Source organism: Bombina bombina, chromosome 1, assembly GCF_027579735.1.
Source record: "Bombina bombina isolate aBomBom1 chromosome 1, aBomBom1.pri, whole genome shotgun sequence".
Lineage (NCBI taxonomy): Eukaryota > Metazoa > Chordata > Amphibia > Anura > Bombinatoridae > Bombina > Bombina bombina.
Genome location: NC_069499.1, coordinates 914,757,219 through 914,781,056, shown reverse-complemented (window position 1 = coordinate 914,781,056; position 23,838 = coordinate 914,757,219). Strand labels below are relative to the sequence as shown.

The 23,838-nt window shown below is 37.7% G+C and overlaps 1 protein-coding gene across 2 annotated transcripts in view; it reads right to left on the bottom strand.

Annotated features, from left to right (window-relative positions):
* The window catches only part of TK2 (thymidine kinase 2), a 238,139-nt gene that overhangs the window by 117,473 nt on the left and 96,828 nt on the right, over nt 1-23,838 (bottom strand). For both annotated transcript variants that reach the window (XM_053716021.1, XM_053688668.1), the window contains 2 exons: nt 19,722-19,811; nt 14,794-14,867 (listed from right to left, as the gene is read on the bottom strand). In XM_053716021.1, coding sequence (XP_053571996.1) covers nt 14,794-14,867; nt 19,722-19,811 — 164 coding nt within the window. The remainder of the gene's footprint in view (nt 1-14,793; nt 14,868-19,721; nt 19,812-23,838) is intronic.

Below are 23,838 nucleotides of genomic sequence, written 5' to 3'. Positions count from 1 at the left end.
AGGCCTTCAAAGTCACACTTAGGTGACTAAATTTATGCCATGTGGATAAAAAACCCCGTAATGAACACACCAAAGTTGTTTAAAAGTGTCTACCAATGAGTATTTGCTGAATAAAATAATCGATTGCCCTTTCACAGTGTCCACCAGCCTATTGAGCCCTGTTAAATAAGCCCTTATTCTATACTAAGTCTCAGAATATGGATTACCCTTCCCTCATGGGGATTCCTGTCAGTCTTATTCAGCATTATCGTGTCTTGACTAGAAAAAAGATGACTGAAACATACCTCAATGCAGTTAAGCCTGCAAACTGTTCCCCCCAACTGAAGTTTTCTGCTACTCCTCAATCCTGTGTGGGAACAGCAGTGGATTTTAGTTACAACATGCTAAAATCATTTTCCTCTCAGCGGAATTCTTCATCACTTTCTGCCAGAGAGTAAATAGTACAAACCGGCACTATTTAAAAATAACAAACTTTTGATTGAAGATATAAAACTACAAATCTAACACCACATTCACTTTACCCTCCCGTGGAGATGCGCTACTGCTAGAGCGGCAAAGAGAATGACTGGGGGGTGGAGCTAGGGGAGGAGCTATATGGACAGCTCTGCTGTGTGCTCTCTTTGCCACTTCCTGTAGGGAATGAGAATATCCCACAAGTAAGGATGAATCCGTGGACTGGATACACCTTGCAAGAGAAAATGTAAACAGCATAGCCCTCTGAGCATAAAAAGAGGCATATAGTAATTAGATCTGAAAAGGGAGGTAGGAGATGAATCTCTACGACCGATAACCGAGAACCTTTGAAAAGATTTCCCGTGAGGAAAACCAAAGAATCAATAGGTGATACTCCATTCACATCCCTCTGACAAACACTGTACTCAGAGGAATCGGGCTTCAAAATGCAGAAAAGTGCATATCAATGAAGAAATTCAAGCACAAACTTACTTCACCACCTCCATAGGAGGCAAAGTTTGTTAAAACTGAATTGTGGGTGTGGTGAGGGGTGTATTTATAGGCATTTTGGTGTTTGGGAAACTTTGCCCTTACTGGTCCCATACGTCACTAGCTCATGGACTCTTGCCAATTACATGAAAGAAACATACTTACCAAAAGACACCCATCCACATACAGCAGATAGCCAAACCAGTACTGAAAAAGTATCAGCAGAGGTAATGGTATATAAGAGTATATCGTCAATCTGAAAATGGAGGTAGGAGATGAATCCCTACGACCGATAACAGAGAACCTTTGAAAAGATTTCACGTGAGGAAAACCATCAAATCAATAGGCGATACTCCCTTCACATCTCTCTGACAACACTGTACTCTGAGAGGAATTAGGCTTCAAAATGCTTAGCAGCGCTTATCATAGAAGAAATCATAGAAATCCAGCACAAACTTTCTTCACCACCTCCATAGGAGGCAAAGTTTGTTAAACTGAATTGTGGGTGTGGTGAGGGGTGTATTTAGAGGCATTTTTAGGTTTGGGAAACTTTGCCCCTCCTGGTAGGATTGTATATCCCATACGTCACTAGCTCAAGGACTCAAGGACTCAAGGGCTGCCAATTACATGAAAGAAAACCTGACGCCTTGGCATTTAGGCGAATAATCTGCATAGTTCCATCACAAATAAAAGAATTACCCTCAAGACCTTAATTCTTTCCTGGATCGTGTCAAGGGGACCCTCCACTTCGATCAATTCTTTTATGATTCAGATACAGCATGGAATTTTAAACAACTTTCCAATTTACTTCCATTATTAAAAAATGTGCAGTCTTTTTATATATATACTTTTGGAGTCACCTACTGAGCATGAGCTAGAATTCACAGAATATAAGTATATGCATTTGTGATTGGCTAATGGCTGTCACATGAGACAGGAGGAGTGGAAATAGACAATTATTAGTGTATGCATAAAGATCTACCTCAATGTTAGCTGCCGTATATCAGAGGCAACAAATATTGCTCAGTCCCCACCATTATGTATTAAATTACCTTGTGGCTAAAATTAAATACTGAGTAATGACGGATATTAACCCCTTAATGACCACAATGTACCCTGTATGTCACTGGTTGTTAAGGGTTTTTTCAGGACATAATAGCACAAGTCTAGCAAGAACACACTATTAATGCCCTCCCTCCAGCAGACTTTGTGGAATAGAGCAGTCTCAACGCTGGTGGCAAGACCGTACTATAAAACAATCAAGTCCCAAAGAAAGGCCAGTGACATACAGGGTACGTTGCTGGTCCTTAAGGGGTTAACATTGGGGATAACAGAGTGAGTATTTAAAATTATAAATTTATTTTATGCGTTTCAAAATAAGATAAAAGTATATTACAATTTGAAAGGTTAGAAGTATAATATGCAATAGTTTTTATAGTGTTAAAAATGTGAAAAGCATTATTAAAACTTTCATAGCCCTAACCCAGTAAGCCTCAATTAAAGCTAACCAAGAAACTGTCCCAGTGCAATTAACCCTAACTGCAACATTGCCCCAATACTTTTATCCTGAGTACATATCCAAACCACAATAACTTATCTAAACAGATACTCCATACAAACCCCCACCTGCTTACACACTGTTTTTGGATTAACTTAAATGGCTTCTTTTTTTTTTTTTTTTTTTAACATAGGAGAGAACACCTAAGAAGAAACAAAATGCGGTGAGAATCAGGAAGAGTAAGATCACTTGGCACTGTCGAGAAGTGGCTCATGTATGAAGATCTTTCAACTAGACTTCAGAAGCAAAATGTAGGGATCAGAATAAGTTTTCTTTTGTTAAATTTAGGTTATTTTACTTTTGTGAACAAGGCAAGTTTAAGATGTTGTTGGGGATTATGTAGAGGGGGTTTAGAAATGGAGTTCTATGTTGAAGATTATGTTCTAGCATTTCGCTTAGAAAGTAATATGTACTGCTATTACTTTTACCTAGTAGCCGCTCAACTTCGCCATGATTACTATCTGTACTGTTACTATCAATCATGTTGCTGCAGCCCTTTCCCTTAAAGGGACAGTAAACACCATGAGATTTTGATATAAAAGGTTTAGTTATGTAAAATGAAATAACTTTGCAAAATATTGTCATTTATTTTGCCTCCTTTTCACGTACTTTAGCTCTGAAAATTGAGCAATGTCTACTTCTCATTACTTGAAATGCACCCTGCTGACTTATCAAGGCTAATTCTGCTACATATCTGTCCCTAATTTGCTTCAGATAACAGCTGCAAAACAATATATTTTATATTAACTTTGTGACAAAGGCTAGCCTTGCTGTTTGTGGACTATCCTCCAGATAAGACAAATGGTGAGTGGAGTTTAGTTATTGAAAAACAATTGCAGTAAAACATCAACACTTGGCTGATATGTTATTCTATATCAACACAACCAAAATGTCTTGTAATGTTTGCAAAATAATTCCATTAACGGAAAAGGTTCTAGCAAAAGTTAATTACTTACATTCAAACACAACTTGTATGACACAAATTAAGTGTTCAATGTTGCTATACACACTACTAACAGCTCACACACACACACACACACACACATACACATATATATATATATATATATATATATATATATATATATATATATATATATATATATATATATATATATATATAGTAGATAAATGATTCAAAGCACTCTCTGGACTTCTGACAACAAAGACAAAATTTATTGTGATAGTGACGTTTCGGGACCAAACCTGTCCCTTCTTCTGACAGTCAAACACTGCAAAACTCAAACTTAAATAGGCCATACAGACCCTCCCCTGTATTGCTACCAATCACAGGTAAGCGTGTGCAAAAGTGAAGACCACACCAAAAATAAGGTGTGGACAAGTGATAGTGTATCTTGTGTAATTATGAATGTGTATAACATAAAAACAACTAAAAGATCATTATTAATATAATCCTCATGTGTACTAGTAACCATTGATCATAATAGTTAAATTACAAAGTCATATTAATGCAAATTTACATACTACATATTAAAGATTCACCCCTTCAAAGTGCTCAAAAATGGATTCAACCACTATTCAGTGGAACCACCCCTCTTCATTGATAGGTGTAAATCTACAGTCACCATTCAACTATATACTAAGTTTATTTGGATCATCAAAATAGAAAACCAAGCTATTTCTTATTGCTGTACCTTCATAGCACCTAAATGTGAGGTATCACTAAGCAAAAAACACAAAACAATTTCCTTAAAAGCAATTTATACAAGCTTGCGATCACATCGTAATCTAATGCTGCTGTCATCATAACAATACTTGACACACCTCCTACTCTCATAGGTCAAGCATACACACTCCCTCTCAATCTCTTTATGTGATGGGAAATAGACAGACTAAAGCTGACAAATCCTTATTTGTTCAAATGGCCGCATCACAAGGAGCGCTCCAATCCCAAGCCGTTTCTTACTTGCACAATACCAATGTGCCCTGTGTTATCAGATCGCAGCTAGGGACAAACGTCCGCGAGCACTCCCCTCAAGATCGCACAGGTCGAGTGTTACCGTCTGAGCTAGAGACCAAGTGCACTCCCACAGCAATCAACAACTGACGCACTAGCAGCGCATATCCCATAGGGTATTCATAGATTGTACCAAATTACCATAACAATACAGGCCGTACGGTCAGATCGCAGCTAAAGGCAACTGTCATCCTGACACCTGAAGCCACACCCCTCACGTTCTCATAGGTCAATAGCCATCATTGCTTATCACCACAATCGCAAGCTGTAGTGTCGCCGAATAAAGACAACCAAACCCTCAATAGATCAAATCCCTAGGTTATTCATCAAGACCCAAATATTAAGTGCTTGTACAACGTATATGTAACCATAATGTGAGCTTGAATAAACCGTCATCACCTATCCTAATAATTTAAGCGCCTCACACCCCCATGTCAAATCTGAATAGCAAGTAGTCTCAGTCACACTGATAGTCCCAAAGGCAAATGATATATAGTAACACTGGTATCCTTCAGCATAAACTCCTATCTTAGTGGTCACGGGCACCACACCCCCATAATAGACAGAAGTACACAAATGATGTCTCAGCATCATATGTCTTATGCTCAAAATAAAAAACTTTCTGTTAGGATGTGTAGTTCCCATATTTTGCATATTAGCTACTACTACAAAGATCAGAGGTACAAAGTGACGTCCCAGCTTCGTCGCAGTGATTATACTCAGCCACATCCTATACTCAACTACATGCCTCATATTAGATTGTGTAGTTCCCATATGTTACATATTAACTACAACCAGACCAGCATACATATGTATGTATACTCTATCATACCCAAATCTTTATAGTCTAAGACGGACCTCGTCATTAGAACAGTGATGGGTAATATCAAACAAATATATAAGCGCCAAAAAAATATATATAATAATAGATATAAGCACCCGAAAATTACAAACACCTAAAAATTAATAAAGATGCAGAATGTAAGACTATAGGTAAATACAGCTTCATTACAAATAATATTCAGCCTATGTAGATCCATTCCCAAATGGATGTTCCAGGCCTAGAGACAATTCAAAAATATATGTGACAATCCAATCTAAGAGAAGCCATTTGTATGAGGGGGCAAACCATCAATACATTGGTCAAACCAAGTCCCAGATCCACAATTGAGCACTACAAGAGAGTGAATCTAATATATCGAGCTGATCAGGCTCTACTCAATATGAAAGTGTGAACAAAGGTGGTGTGGTGTAAAATATCCCGTGTTATATGGTGAAATGAAAAATAGGAAAAGCTAACATTACACATACAAAATTAAAATTAAAATAAAAGCACAAGTGTCTACTGTAAACTGCCAAAACAATGGGATAAACCATGCATACATGGCCCCAATGGCTGATAATAAACTAAATGGATAAAGCTAAAAGTTAAATATTATTAAATAAGAGGCAACAAACGACTAGGACATTATTTTCACTCCTAAACATATATAAAATAAATCAGGACTCTCATTTGGTAGTTGGATCCATGTACTAGCCCAAGAATGCTTGCCAACCAGATTGTATATTGAGGCCTCTGGGCACCAATGTACCCAATTCATGAATCCAGCGAGCCTCCTTTTGGAGCAGAATCTTCGCTCTATTACCTCCCCGTCTCAGTGGTGGCACGTGATCGATCAGGCGAAACCTGAGATCAGTGACTGAGTGGTTACTGTCAAGAAAATGTCGTGCCACTGGTTGTCCGGATTTTCCACTGTCAAGTGCAGCTCTAATACTTGAACGGTGGTTCGCCATTCGAGTTCTGGCATCATCAGTAGATTTCCCAATATAAAATTTCCCACATGGGCAATTGAGGAGGTATATAATATGTGTAGTAGTACATGTTAGGAACCAGTTGATCTTATACTTTTTCTTTTTTTCGGGGTGTTGAAACATATTTCCAGTGTGCATACTGTTACATGTGACGCAACTTAAACACTTAAAGCACCCATTTTTCTTCTTAAGCCATGATTGCTTTTCCATAATTGGGGAAATATCCGTTTTCATAAGGCGGTCTCGTAAACTTCGCCCTCTTCTGTAAGATAATCTTGGTGCCTTTTATTTTAATTTTAATTTTGTATGTGTAATGTTAGCTTTTCCTATTTTTCATTTCACCATATAACACGGGATATTTTACACCACACCACCTTTGTTCACACTCATATTGAGTAGAGCCTGATCAGCTCGATATATTAGATTCACTCTCTTGTAGTGCTCAATTGTGGATCTGGGACTTGGTTTGACCAATGTATTGATGGTTTGCCCCCTCATACAAATGGCTTCTCTTAGATTGGATTGTCACATATATTTTTGAATTGTCTCTAGGCCTGGAACATCCATTTGGGAATGGATCTACATAGGCTGAATATTATTTGTAATGAAGCTGTATTTACCTATAGTCTTACATTCTGCATCTTTATTAATTTTTAGGTGTTTGTAATTTTCGGGTGCTTATATCTATTATTATATATATTTTTTTGGCGCTTATATATTTGTTTGATATTACCCATCACTGTTCTAATGACGAGGTCCGTCTTAGACTATAAAGATTTGGGTATGATAGAGTATACATACATATGTATGCTGGTCTGGTTGTAGTTAATATGTAACATATGGGAACTACACAATCTAATATGAGGCATGTAGTTGAGTATAGGATGTGGCTGAGTATAATCACTGCGACGAAGCTGGGACGTCACTTTGTACCTCTGATCTTTGTAGTAGTAGCTAATATGCAAAATATGGGAACTACACATCCTAACAGAAAGTTTTTTATTTTGAGCATAAGACATATGATGCTGAGACATCATTTGTGTACTTCTGTCTATTATGGGGGTGTGGTGCCCGTGACCACTAAGATAGGAGTTTATGCTGAAGGATACCAGTGTTACTATATATCATTTGCCTTTGGGACTATCAGTGTGACTGAGACTACTTGCTATTCAGATTTGACATGGGGGTGTGAGGCGCTTAAATTATTAGGATAGGTGATGACGGTTTATTCAAGCTCACATTATGGTTACATATACGTTGTACAAGCACTTAATATTTGGGTCTTGATGAATAACCTAGGGATTTGATCTATTGAGGGTTTGGTTGTCTTTATTCGGCGACACTACAGCTTGCGATTGTGGTGATAAGCAATGATGGCTATTGACCTATGAGAACGTGAGGGGTGTGGCTTCAGGTGTCAGGATGACAGTTGCCTTTAGCTGCGATCTGACCGTACGGCCTGTATTGTTATGGTAATTTGGTACAATCTATGAATACCCTATGGGATATGCGCTGCTAGTGCGTCAGTTGTTGATTGCTGTGGGAGTGCACTTGGTCTCTAGCTCAGACGGTAACACTCGACCTGTGCGATCTTGAGGGGAGTGCTCGCGGACGTTTGTCCCTAGCTGCGATCTGATAACACAGGGCACATTGGTATTGTGCAAGTAAGAAACGGCTTGGGATTGGAGCGCTCCTTGTGATGCGGCCATTTGAACAAATAAGGATTTGTCAGCTTTAGTCTGTCTATTTCCCATCACATAAAGAGATTGAGAGGGAGTGTGTATGCTTGACCTATGAGAGTAGGAGGTGTGTCAAGTATTGTTATGATGACAGCAGCATTAGATTACGATGTGATCGCAAGCTTGTATAAATTGCTTTTAAGGAAATTGTTTTGTGTTTTTTGCTTAGTGATACCTCACATTTAGGTGCTATGAAGGTACAGCAATAAGAAATAGCTTGGTTTTCTATTTTGATGATCCAAATAAACTTAGTATATAGTTGAATGGTGACTGTAGATTTACACCTATCAATGAAGAGGGGTGGTTCCACTGAATAGTGGTTGAATCCATTTTTGAGCACTTTGAAGGGGTGAATCTTTAATATGTAGTATGTAAATTTGCATTAATATGACTTTGTAATTTAACTATTATGATCAATGGTTACTAGTACACATGAGGATTATATTAATAATGATCTTTTAGTTGTTTTTATGTTATACACATTCATAATTACACAAGATACACTATCACTTGTCCACACCTTATTTTTGGTGTGGTCTTCACTTTTGCACACGCTTACCTGTGATTGGTAGCAATACAGGGGAGGGTCTGTATGGCCTATTTAAGTTTGAGTTTTGCAGTGTTTGACTGTCAGAAGAAGGGACAGGTTTGGTCCCGAAATGTCACTATCACAATAAATTTTGTCTTTGTTGTCAGAAGTCCAGAGAGTGCTTTGAATCATTTATCTACTACATACTCCTGAGAGCACCCTGGCAGTTGTGGAGAGTTGGTGAGAGTGCAAATACTGAACTTTTGCTATATATATATATATATATATATATATATATATATATATATATATATATATATATATATATATATATATATCATAATTTATGTAAGAACTTACCTGATAAATTCATTTCTTTCATATTAGCAAGAGTCCATGAGCTAGTGACGTATGGGATATACATTCCTACCAGGAGGGGCAAAGTTTCCCAAACCTTAAAATGCCTATAAATACACCCCTCACCACACCCACAATTCAGTTTAACGAATAGCCAAGAAGTGGGGTGATAAGAAAAAAGTGCGAAAGCATATAAAATAAGGAATTGGAATAATTGTGCTTTATACAAAAAAATCAAAACCACCACAAAAAAGGGCGGGCCTCATGGACTCTTGCTAATTACATGAAAGAAAACATAATTTATGTAAGAACTTACCTGATAAATTCATTTCTTTCATATTAGCAAGAGTCCATGAGCTAGTGACGTATGGGATAATGATTACCCAAGATGTGGATCTTTCCACACAAGAGTCACTAGAGAGGGAGGGATACAATAAAGACAGCCAATTCCTGCTGAAAATAATCCACACCCAGAATAAAAATTTTAATGAAAAAACATAAGCAGAAGATTCAAACTGAAACCACTGCCTGAAGTACGTTTCTACCAAAAACTGCTTCAGAAGAAGAAAACACATCAAAATGGTAGAATTTAGTAAAAGTATGCAAAGAGGACCAAGTTGCTGTTTTGCAAATCTGATCAACCGAAGCTTCATTCTTAAACGCCCAGGAAGTAGAAACTAACCTAGTAGAATGAGCTGTAATCCTTTGAGGCGGAGTGTTACCCGACTCAACATAGGCATGATGAAATAAAGATTTCAACCAAGATGCCAAAGAAATGGCAGAAGCTTTCTGGTCTTTTCTAGAACCGGAAAAGATGACAAATAGACTAGAAGTCTTTCGGAAAGACTTAATAGCTTCAACATAAAATTACAAAGCTCTAACAGCATCCAAAGAATGCAATGATTTCTCCTTAGAATTCATAGGATTAGGACATAATGAAGGAACCACAATTTCTCTACTAATGTTGTTAGAATTCACAACCTTAGGTAAATAATTCAAAAGAAGTTCGCAGCACCGCCTTATCCTGATGCAAAATCAGAAAAGGAGACTCACAAAAAAAGAGTAGATAATTCAGAGACTCTTCTGGCAGAAGAGATGGCCAAAAGAAACAAAACTTTCCAAGAAAGTAATATAATGACCAAAGAATGCATGGGTTCAAAAGGAGGAGCTTGAAGAGCCCCCAGAACCAAATTCAAACTCCAAGGAGGAGAAATTGACTTAATGACAGGTTTTATACGAACCAAAGCTTGTACAAAACAATGAATATCAGGAAGATTAGCAATCCTTCTGTGAAAAAGAACAGAAAGAGCAGAGATTTGTCTTTCAAGAAACTTGCGGACAAACCTTTATCTAAACCATCCTGAAGAAATATAAGTCTTCCAGACTCTATAATATATCTCTCTAGATACAGATTTACGAGCCTGTCACATAGTATCAATCACAGAGTCAGAGAAACCTCTTTGACCAAGAATCAAGCGTTCAAACTCCACACCTTAAAATTAAGGTTTTGAGATCCTGATGGAAAAAAAGAACCTTGAGACAGAAAGACTGGTCTTAACGGAAGAGTCCACAGCTGGCAAGAGGCCATCCGGACAAGATCCGCATACCAAAACCTGTGAGGCCATGCTGGAGCTACCAGCAGGACAAACGAGCATTCCTTTAGAATATTGGAGAATACCCTTGGAAGAAGAACTAGAGGCGGAAAGATATAGGCAGGATGACACTTGTAAGGAAGAGATAATGCATCCACTGCCTCCGCCCGAGGATCCCTGGATCCGGACAGATACCAGGGAAGTTTCTTGTTTAGATGAGAAGCCATCAGATCTATTTCTGGGAGTTCCCACATTTGAACAATCTGAGGAAATACCTCTGGGTGAAGACCATTCGCCCAGGTGCAACGTTTGGCGACTGAGATAATCCGCTTTCCAATTGTCCATACCTGGGATATGAACAGCAGAGATTAGACAGGAGCTGGATTCCGCCCAAACCAAAATTCGAGATACTTCTTTCATAGCCAGAGGACTGTGAGTCCCTCCTTGATGATTGATGTATGCCACAGTTGTGACATTGTCTATCTGAAAACAAATTAACAACTCTCTCTTCAGAAGAGGCCAAGACTGAAGAGCTCTGAAATTGCACGGAGTTCCAAAATATTGATCGGAAATCTCACCTCCTGAGATTCCCAAACCCCTTGTGCCGTCAGATACCCCCACACAGCTCCCCAACCTGTAAGACTTGCATCTGTTGAGATTATAGTCCAGGTCGGAAGAACAAGAAGCCCCCTGAACAAAACGATGGTGATCTGTCCACCATGTCAGAGAGTGTCGTATAATCGGTTTAAAGATATTAAGTGAGATATCTTTGAGTAATCCCTGCACCATTGGTTCAGCATACAGAGCTGAAGAGGTCGCGTGTGAAAACGAGCAAAGGAGATTGCATCTGATGCGGCAGTCCTAAGACCTAAAATTTCCATGCATAAGGCTACCAAAGGGAATGATTGTGACTGAAGGTTTTGACAAGCTGAAATCAATGTTAAACTTCTCTTGTCTGACAAGGACAGAGTCATAGACACTGAATCTATTCTAGAAACCTAAAAAGGTTACCCTTGTCTGAGGAATCAATGAACTGATTGGTAAATTGATCCTCCAACCATGAACTTGAAGAAACAACACAAGTCGATTTGTATGAGATTCTTCGAAAATGAGAAGACTGAGCAAGTACCCAGATATCGTCCAATAAGGAAATACCAAAACCCTGTTCTCTGATTACAGAAAGAAGGGCACCGAGCACCTTTGAAAAAAATTCTTGGAACTGAGGCTAGGCCAAACGGTAGAGCCACAAAACTGGTAATGCTTGTCTAAAAAGAGAATCTCAGACACTAAAAGTGATCTGGATGAATCGGAATATGCAGATACACATCCTGTAAATCTATTGTAGACATATAATGCCCTTGCTAAACAAAAGGCAGGACAGTCCTACAGAAACTGAATGTTGGTATCCTTACATAACGATTCAATATTGATAGATCCGGAACTGGTCTGAAGGAATTGACCTTCTTTGGTACAATGAAGAGATAAAATAAAACCCCAGCCCCTGTTCCAGAACTGGAACTGGCATAATTACTCCAGCCAACTCTAGATCTGAAACACATTTCAGAAATGCTGAGCCTTTGCTGTGTTAACTGGGACACAGGAAAGAAAAAAAAAATCTCTTAGCAGGAGGCCTTAACTGAAGCCAATGCTGTACCTTTCTGAAACAATGTTCTGAAACCAGAAATTGAGAACGGAATTGATCAAAATTTCTTTGAAGAAAACGTAATCTGCCCCATACCAGCTGAGCTGGAATAAGGTCCGCACCTTCATGGGTACTTAGGAGCTGGCTATAGGTTTTCTATAAGGCTTGGATATATTCCAAACTGGAAATAGTTTCCAAACTGATACCACTCCTGAGGATGAAGGATCAGGCTTTTGTTCCTTATTGTGAGGAAAGGAACGAAAATGATTATTAGACCTAAATTTACCTTAGATTTTTTATCCTTTGGTAAAAAAGTTCCCTTCCTTCCAGAAACAGTTGAAATAATAATTTATTACCCTGGAAAGAAAAGGAAAGCAAAGTTGACTTAGAAGACATATCAGCATTCCAAGTTTAATCCATAAAGCTTTTCTAGCTAAAATAGCTAGAGACATATACCTGACATCAACTCTAATGATATCAAAAGATGGTATCACCAATAAAATTATTAGCATGTTATAGAATAATAATAATGCTATAAAATTATGATCTGTTACTTGTTGCGCTAAAGCTTCTAACCAAAAAGTTGAAGCTGCAGCAACATCCGCTAAAAATATAGCAGGTCTAAGAAGATTACCTGAACATAAGTAAGCTTTTCTTAGAAAGGATTCAATTTTCCTATCTAAAGGATCCTTAAATGAATTACTATCTGCCGTAGGAATAGTAGCACATTTAGCAGGAGTAGAGACAGCCCCATAACCTTAGGGATTTTGTCCCAAAAAACTCTAATCTGTCAGATGGCACAGGATATAATTGCTTAAACGTTTAGAAGGAGTAAAAGAATTACCCAAATTATTCCATTCCCTGGAAATTACTTCAGAAATAGCATCAGGGAGATTAAACACTTCTGGAATAACTACAGGAGATTTAAAAACCTTATTTAAACGTTTAGATTTAGTATCAAGAGGACCAGAATCCTCTATTTCTAATGCAATTAATACTTCTTTAAATAAAGAACGAATAAATTCCATCTTGAACAAATACAAAGATTTATCAGCATCAACCTCTGAGACAGAAACCTCTGAACCAGAAGAACCATTATCAGTATCAGAATGATGATGTTCATTTAAAAATTCATCTGAAAAAAGATAAGTTTTAAAAGACTTTTATGTAAACTAGAAGGAAAAATAACAGACATAGCCTTCTTAATGGATTTAAAAAATAAAATCTCTTATGTTTATCAGGAACACTCTGAAAATTAGATGTTGACGGAACAGCAACAGGTAATGTAACAGTACTAAAGGAAATTTTATCTGCATTAATAAGTTTGTCATGACATGCAATACAAACAACAGCTGGAGAAACAGATACCAAAAGTTATAGCAGATACACTTAGCTTGGTAGCTCCAGCACTAGACAGCGATTTTCCTGTAGTATCTTCTGACTCAGATGCAACGTGAGACATCTTGCAATATGTAAGAGAAAAAACAACATATAAAGCAAAATTGATCAAATTCCTTAAATGACAGTTTCAGGAATGGGAAAAAAATGCCAAAGAACAAGCTTCTAGCAACCAGAAGCAATGAAAAAATAAGACTTAAATAATGTGGAGACAAAAGCGACGCCCTTATTTTTTAGCGCCAAATAAGACGCCCACATTATTTGGCGCCTAAATGCTTTTGGCGCCAAAAATGACGCCACATCCGGAACGCCGACATTTTTGGCGCAAAATAACGTCAAAAAATGACGCAACTTCCGGCGACACGTATGACGCCGGAAACGGAAAAGAATTTTTGCGCCAAAAAAGTCAGCGCCAAGAATGACGCAATAAAATGAAGCATTTTCAGCCCCCGCGAGCCTAACAGCCCACAGGAAAAAAAGAGTCAAATTTTTGAAGGTAAGAAAAAATGATTAATTCAAATGCATTATCCCAAATATGAAACTGACTGTCTGAAAAATAAGGAAAGTTGAACATTCTGAGTGAAGGCAAATAAATGTTTGAATACATATATTTAGAACTTTATAAACAAAGTGCCCAACCATAGCTTAGAGTGTCACAAAAAATAAGATTTACTTACCCCAGGACACTCATCTACATGTTTGTAGAAAGCCAAACCAGTACTGAAACGAGAATCAGCAGAGGTAATGGTATATATAAGAGTATATCGTCGATCTGAAAAGGGAGGTAAGAGATGAATCTCTACGACCGATAACAGAGAACCTATGAAATAGACCCCGTAGAAGGAGATCACTGCATTCAAATAGGCAATACCCTCCTCACATCCCTCTGACATTCACTGCACGCTGAGAGGAAAACCGGGCTCCAACTTGCTGCGGAGCGCATATCAACGTAGAATCTAGCACAAACTTACTTCACCACCTCCATCGGAGGCAAAGTTTGTAAAACTGAATAGTGGGTGTTGTCAGGGGTGTATTTATAGGCATTTTAAGGTTTGGGAAACTTTGCCCCTCCTGGTAGGAATGTATATCCCATACGTCACTAGCTCATGGACTCTTGCTAATTACATGAAAGAAATATATATATATATATATATACACACACACACACACACACAGATACACACATACACACTATATAAATAAAAAAGCTAAATTTTAAGCAAACGTACATAAAAGCACACAGTACCTTTTATACAAGTTTTCTACAAATATGTACTTTGCACTGTAAATTGACCTTTCCATCATTTTAACAGGAAACACCTGCAACACAAACAAGAGATCTAAATTAGTCATTGCGATTAAAGGGAAATTTCCCCCAAAGTAAATACTCATGAAATCACATTGCTTCTTTGAAAGTTAAAAACAGGTTACTGCTTTAAAGAGATAGTTGGCTGCATGTATGCAAATTATTTTGTGCGCCCCACCCCACTAAACAAGCGTGTAATCTGCAGCTGCTGTACCAGTGAATTGCCATTTTACCTCTCATCCTCTACACTAAACAAAACAAAGGATTTATATGGGACCATTGAGATAAATATATTGATCCTTTATGTAATATACTTGTAATGATAAGTACAAACGGGCATTTTAGTTCTTCTGAATTGAAGTGGGTGGATTTACTGTTGGATTATGTGTGTGTCAGATTAATATATTTACTTGACATGCAGATTTTTATATTCGGTATTCGTTGTATAAACAAATATCGAATATGGCAGGATTTGTTTGTGTAATACTGTAGGGAACCCAAAAAGATCTGTGAAAATCCATATGTGCATTGCACTATTACACAAAAAATCTGGCTCTGAAAAGATTTACACATATACATACAAGTGGACAGGAAATACATTTATTTTTTTCCGGTAATTATAAATGTTTTTAAATTATTATATATATATATATATATATAACATTTAAAAACATCATTTATAATTACCTGATAAATTAAATTTCTTTCATGGTGGTGAGAGTCCACTATCCATTACTCCTGAGAATTACCTTTCCTAACCACTAGGAGGAGGCAAAGATTCCCCGAACCCCAAGAGCACTATAAAACCCCTCCCATTTTACTAGAAACTTGTCTGACATATAGCCAAGCACAAAAGGTAGGAAAAGGAATTAAGAACCCAAAAAATAGGAGCATGGAAAAAAGATGAAGACCCCAAAAGACCCACAATCTGATTGAACACATCTTGGTGAAGAGACCATTCCCCTGGATGCAGAGACTGACTGCTACCCAGTTGTTTGCTCCTGGAATACCCGCTGAAGATTGATATAAAGCAGACAAGGACTGCCAAGGACATTTTTTTAAAATGAATCTTAATAAATGTCAAATACAGCATCACAAATAAAGGAATTAGCGATTTTGAGTAAACTCAAAAGGTTAAAAAAAATCTTCACCGAGTCTCCTCTATGCAGCCAAAAAGACCGAGCTGTTTATGTGGGGGGTGAGATTGCGGAGGCTGCAACGGAAGATTGCCCTGCCATGCTAACTGAGCCAGACCCCGGAGCGGACTGCGCCTCGCTCCCGAACACACTTACAGCTAAGAGGCAGATGGCGTTTGCAGCTGGCTGTCACGCGTGGAGAGCGCTTCTTCTGCTCGATACTGCAGCCGACAAAATGAGTGAGCCCACACCTGTTAATCTTACTATAGATACCGACGAGAGGGGCAACCCTCCAGATTGTCCCCTTGAGTGGCCTCTTCAGCCAAGTATAGAAGCTTTGCACCCTAAGGGCATTGGTTAGGAGACCAGGAATGTGAGATCCGGAGTCGGCTATACCCAGACCCATCTTATATGGTCTCATATAGTCGGCTTACTTTAGAGCATAGTCCTGGGAATTGCCTTATTCTAATACAGAACCTACGGTTACAACTTGAGACACGGTTTGTTACTACTCGTTCCTGATATAGGTGCTTGCCATCAAACTGTTTCTTCCCGCTATCCCTTCTGACCCTTCTGCTGCAACTCATTCTACCCTGTTGGAGTGGGTGACATTCTTTTGTTTAGCTATACCAGTGCACTTTGGGATGGCTTGTGTGCTGGTCTTGGAGAGACTCTGTTAATAACTTGGACACCTATGTTTTTGCACCGCATAATTATATATTTATGGACTGATATAGGCAAACTGCCTTGTACTAGTGGTGTTTAATGTAATATAGAAATATTGTTTATTAGTAATTTGTCTTCATTAAGGGTCAGCCCTGAATTATACCACGATCACTGCACTTACTGAGGACTTTTGACTGACTCTGACCACAAAGACAGCATGTTTGCTTATTTCTGGACTGTCCTCCATAAGTTGATTTGCACTCGATGTTTCCTTCAAGCCTTTTTATTATCTATAAGTTTTTTACAGTCTTACTCTCCAGTTTGTTTATTGTATGCAAGAAGCACTCATTGAAATGTACCCTCATTGTCTGCATTTTAAAAAATATGCTTATTTCTCATTGTTTGCCTGACTATATTAATGAGCCACATGTGAATGTTTGAAGTTAAGATGATATAAGACATGTTGATGTTGTTTTACTTATGCCTTCAAAAACGCTAGCTGGTGTACTCCTTTTTAACAGGGAATTTTGTCTCTAAAGATCGAAATCCTAATGTTTGTGATCCCCTTTACCTGTGACTCCTGAAATAATTCACTTTTATAACTCTTTTACAAAGGTTTAATTTACCATGATTCTCTATAGTTTCTTTGCTCCTGTTTAGAATTAGCTTTTGCCAGCAGGTTAGAATCTCTCTGCAGCTTACTACCCATTAATAGCTGATTATATATGACCTTGTCGCCCTGTAACACTACAGCCTGCCTACTTAGCACTGGCTAATTATTGCATTTTTCTAGTAGCTCTCCCTTAACCCATAATGAGCTGCATAGTTCCTAAACCATATATTTCATTCATTATATTCACTTCTCCACCTCCCCCCCCCATTCCCCCCATAATAAGCCTCCTTTTGTAGGAGGATTAGCTACGCGGCCTATCTTCTTTGTGCCGCACCTCAATTATATTTACATACTCTGCAAGGCTAGTTTCAACGCAAAATGATATTCTCACTATGACCATCTTGTAAAAATAAAAAACTAACTACTAAATTACTTTAAGCTTACAATATATAGCGTAATAATAATAAAATCTGAGGTTTTCAGTATGTGGCCCTTGAGAGGCCTCTTATTTCTGGGGTTACCTTCTGTTATAGTTGTTTAATATTCTTGTCCTGAGGTCCAAGAGTGGCCTCTTAGATAAATAAGAAGGTTCTAGACTTTTATTGGCATTTTCTTGAAATGTTGTTTATTTCTCTTATTCTTGCAGCAGGCGATTATGTTTTATTTTCTTTGCTATGCATAGTGCAACTGAGATCCAGTATAATGATTGTTAATATGCAACTTACACATTGTACCCTGTTAAAAGCAAATTTAAGGATTTCTATTGTATACTGCTGCAACTTTGTGTTTATATGCCAAATTATTACCTCAATAAAAATTAAACAAAAAAAAAAAAAAAAAAAAATCTTCACTGCCAGAATCATTAGAAAACTGCCCTGAAAGACTAGTTAACCAGTTAGAAGAAGCAGCAGCAGCAGCTACATCAGCAATAGAGATATGATATAAAATGAAACTTTCATTATTCAGATAAAGCACGCAATTTTAAACAACTTTCCAATTTACTTCCATTAAAAAAAATGTGCAGTGTCTTTTTATATTTAAACTTTTTGAGTCACCAGCTCCTACTGAGCATGTGCATGAATTCACAGAATAAGCGTATATGCATTTGTGATTGGCGAATGGCTGTCACATAGTACGTGTATGCATTTGTGATTGACTGATGGCTGTCACATGGTACAGGGGCAGTAGAAATTGACATAACTTTTAAAATTGTGAGAGAGAAAAAATCTACTTATTTGCATTGTCTTGTTAACTTGCATTTGTTGATTATGCAAATCTACTGTGTTTACAAATATCCTGCATGCAGACAGGCCCTTTTATGAAAGGATTCTAACTTCCAATCTAAAGGGTCCTTAAAAGACGTTCTGCATTCCAAAGCGATAGTAGTACGCTTAGCCAGAGTGGAAATGGCCCCATCTACATTAGGGACATAACTTATTTGCAGAAGGATTTAAAGAATTACCTGTCTTAGACAATTTCCATAGAAACTTTCTTAGAGACAGCATCTGGAAAAGGAAAAACCTCAGGGGTTTTAGCAACAATTTTAAAGACTGAATCTAAGCAATTATAAGGCTTATCCTCAGAACCCTTAGAGTTTTTAAAACCCCTAAAGTAAGCAAAATCTCTTTTAAAACATAACGAATACGTTAAACTTTAAATAAAATAAAAATAAAAAAAAGGGAGAATCAATGAGGTTCAACATCTGAACAAAATCCCGACATGCGCATGTGACCTATCCAGACCTGAAGGCCGTGGTACAGCAAAAAAAAAAAACTCTGCGTGCAAAAAAATCTGTTTTTTTTTAAAAGGGGAATAATAATAATATAAAAATTCTGCCCCAAGGTCAAATATATTTATAAATTTATAATTTCCCAATTAAGGTGTTTACACACACACATATATATATATATATATAATACTTACCGACACTCATCTACTAGTAAACAACCAATAGAAAGCCAAAACAGTACTGTAACATCAGCAGAGTTTATGGAATAGGAGTATATTGTAGATCCATAGGATGAGGCAAAAGACAAGTCCCTGTGACCACTATGAAAGGTCTGTGACAAAATTTTACATGAGGAAAAATAGAGCCACTAACCATACCCCAATATACATCCCTCTGACAAAACACTGTACTGAGGGGGAAGGCCTCAATATAGACTGAAAGCCCCTCTCACTGAAGAATCATATGTACATCTTCATTCTTCACCTTTCTCCAGCGGAGGCCAAGATCAGACTAGTCGCTGGTAAGGTGGGAGGGGTTTTATAGAGCTCTTGAAGTTTGTGAATCTCCTTCTAGTGGTCAGGAAAGGTAATTCCCAGGAGTAATGGATCATGGAATCACCACTTGTATGAAAGAAAACAATATTCTTATTAAGATAAAAAAAAAATGTAATATAAAACATAAAGTACCCTGCTTTTTTATATAGTATCTATAATACTTAACCTACTGTAGGTTTGGTATGTATATCCAGCATAGTGAGCTGTACGTAGGTCTGTAATGTTAACCCCCATCGGAAAGGATCTTCATACATTAAAGCCTGAAGGAAGAATAAGATATACAAAATTAAAAGCTTTAATCATGTTGGAAGTATTCAGCATTGATTCAGGAAGGATATTCCACTGATTTCCCTTTTGTAAAGGAATACTTTGCAGGGATATAAAAAGCTAATTTTTTCTTTCATGATTTATATAAAAAACTATATAAATATATATAAAAAAATGTATTACTAAAGCTTGTATTGTTCTAAGACTTCATGATTTGTGGCAAAAGTAGCCTTTATATTGTATTGTAATAAATCTGTGTAAATTCCACTGTAATTAGTTGGAATGATATAAATACTTCATTTAAGAATTTGGGAATCATATGTTTGAATTTAATGAAATAAATACCTGCTGCTTTGGTTCATCAGAAAAAAATAATTCATATAGAGTTTACAATTAAAAACAAAACAAAAAAACTTTTCACTGTACTTATATTATTAAAAGCATACAGTGCTCCAGACACACTGCCTACCTAGGTATTCGACAAATAATATCATGAGAAAGACGTACATTTGATAATAGAATTCATTTGGGACACTTGTTAAAACTGTATGCTTTATCTGAATCATGAAGAAAAAAAAAAAAATCTTCAAAAGGAACTAAAAAACAAATTCCCCTTGTCATTGTATTAATATACTTGTAAAAAAAAATGCTTCCCCTGAAGGTTTCTATAATCATCTCTAAAAACTATTAACATAACCGATCATTATTTAACTTGTTAAATGCACAACTGCTATTTGGGCAATCTTTTTAATATAGGAAAATATAGCTCCTAAATGTTTTATTTTCTGTTTCTGTATAAAATGTATCTACCCCCTAGAAAATTTGTGGCTAACCGCATAATATGCTGATTGGATCATACATTTCAAACATATGTGTCAACCCCTTATTGAAAATAACACTGGATCTAAAATTAAGTTAAAGGGGCGGTAGTGTACTGTACATCTTGCTTCCCTTTGTTATTTAAAACTGCTGCTTTTGCCTGTTGAAACTGCAGACTATACTGAAAATGTGAATACTTCTGTAATGGGTACAGAACAGCTATGTAAATGACATCCAGCAGAATAAATTACCCTCCCAGTGGGGTATTGAAGACATAGGTACTAAAATTATCATATTCAATTGTCTTCTCAGACAGAGATAAGGAGCCTATTGTGTTTATATAGAGTGATCATATCTGCTCGCCATGCAACCTCAGCCCAATTTAATAGGTTGATGGTTTTAAAGAGCAAAAACAGCCATTTCATAAATAAATAGAAACATATAGAAACATACATGTAATACTTTGAAACTGATATAACAAGTCATTAAAAGGGACAGTAAACACCATGAGATTTTTATATAAAATATCTAGCTATGTATAATAAAACATATTTGTAATAGATTTTATTTATTTTGCCCCTTTTCATCTAATGTAACTCTGAAAATTGATCAATTACTAATTCTTAGAACTTGAAGTGCACCCTGCTGACCTCTCAAGGCCAACCCTGCTACATATATGTCCCTAACTGGTTTTATCAGATAACAGCTGTAAATCAATGTACTTTATACTAACTTTAAGACCGTGACTAGTCTTGTGGTCTGTGGACTAAAGCTTAGATTAACAAATAAAGCAAATAGTGGGAGAAGTTTGGCTACTGAAAAACAATTGCAGTAAAAAAGGAAATTTATGCTTACCTGATAAATTGATTTCTTTTATGATATACTGAGTCCACAGGTTTCATCCTTACTTGTGGGATATAATCCTCCTGTTAACAGGAAGTGGCAAAGAGCACCACAGCACAGCTGCTATATAGCTCCTCCCTTAACTCCTCCCCCCAGTCATTTGACCGAAGGTATAGGAAGAGAAAGGGAAAAACTAAAAAGGTGCAGAGGTGATTGAAGTTTAGAAAAAAATAAATCCTGTCCTAAAATGACAGGGTGGGCCGTGGACTCAGTATATCGTAAAAGAAATCAATTTATCAGGTAAGCATACATTTCCTTTTCTTTTACAAGATATACCGAGTCCACGGGTTTCATCCTTACTTGTGGGATACCAATACCAAAGCTTTAGGACACGGATGAAACAGAGGGATAAGACAGGAACCTAAACGGAAGGTACCACTGCTTGAAGCACCTTTCTCCCAAAAAGAGCCTCAGAAGAAGCAAAAGTATCAAAGGGAGGACCAAGTCGCAGCCTTACAAATCTGTTCAACAGAAGCATCGTTTGTAAAGGCCCATGTGGAAGCCACAGTTCTAGTGGAATGAGCCGTAATTTTTTCAGGAGGCTGCTGTCCAGCAGTCTCGTATGCCAGGTGGATGATGCTTTTCAGCCAAAAAGAGAGAGAGGTAGCCGTAGCTTTTTGACCCCTACGTTTTCCAGAATAAACAACAAACAGAGAAGATGTTTGATGGAAATCCTTGGTCGCTTGTAAATAAAATTTTAAAGAACGAACCACGTCCAAGTTATGTAACAGAGGTTCCTTCTTAGAGGAAGGATTAGGACACAAGGAAGGAACCACAATTTCCTGATTAATATTCTTATTTGAAACAACCTTAGAAAGGAATCCAGGTTTAGTATGCAAAACCTCCTTATCAGAATGGAATATAAGATAAGGGGAATCACATTGTAACGCAGAAAGCTCGAAAACTCTTCTAGCAGAAGAGATAGCAACTAAAAACAAAACTTTCCAAGATAACATCTTAATATCTATGGAATGCATGGGTTCAAACGGAACCCCTTGAAGAACATTAAGAACTAAATTCAAACTCCATGGCGGAGTAATAGGTTTAAACACAGGCTTGATCCTGATTAAAGCCTGACAAAATGCCTGAACGTCTGGGGCATCTGCCAGACGCTTGTGAAGTAAAATTGACAAAGCAGAAATTTGTCCCTTTAAGGAACTAGCTGATAATCCCTTCTCCAATCCTTCTTGAAGAAAAGACAGAATCCTAGGAATCCTAACCTTACTCCATGAGTATCCCTTGGATTCACACCAATAAAGATATTTACGCCATATCTTATGATAAATTTTTCTAGTGACCGGCTCGCTAGCCTGAATCAGAGTATCAATAACCGACTCAGAGAAATCTCGCTTACATAAAATCAAGCGTTCAATCTCCAAGCAGTCAGCTGCAGAGAAGTTAGATTTGGATGTTGTAATGGAACTTGAATGAGAAGGTCCTGTCTCAATGGCAGTTTCCACGGTGGCAGAGACGACATGTCCACTAGATCTGCATACCATGTCCTGCATGGCTACGCAGGTGCTATTAGGATTACTGAAGCCCTCTCCTGTTTGATTCTTGCAATCACACGAGGTAGGAGAGGAAAAGGTGGAAACACATAAGCCATGTTGAACGACCAAGGTACTGCTAGAGCATCTATTAGTACAGCCTGGGGATCCCTTGACCTGGATCCGTAACGTGGAAGTATGGCATTCTGTCGAGATGCCATCAGATCCAATTCCGGCGTGCCCCATTGATGAATCAAAGTTGCAAACACCTCCGATTGGAGTTCACACTCCCCCGGATGAAAAGTCTGACGACTTAGAAAATCCGCTTCCCAGTTCTCCACTCCTGGGATATAGATCACAGATAGATGGCAAGAGTGTGTCTCCGCCCATCGGATTATCTTTGATACTTCTATCATCGCTAGATAACTCCTTGTTCCCCCCTGATTGATATATGCCACAGTTGTGATATTGTCCGACTGGAATCTTATGAATTTGGCTGAAGCCAACTGAGGCCACGCCTGAAGGGTGTTGAATATCGCTCTCAGTTCCAAAATATTGATTGGCAGTTGAGACTCCACCTGAGTCCACACACCCTGAGCCTTCAGGTAATTCCAGACTGCACCCCAGCCAAGGAGGCTGGCGTCCGTCATAACTATTACCCAAGATGGCCTGCGGAAGCACATCCCCTGGGACAGATGGTCCTGTGACAACCACCACCGAAGAGTCTCTGGTCTCCTTGTCCAGATTTATCGAAGGAGATAAATTCGCATAATCCCCATTCCACTGACTGAGCATGCACAGTTGTAGCGGT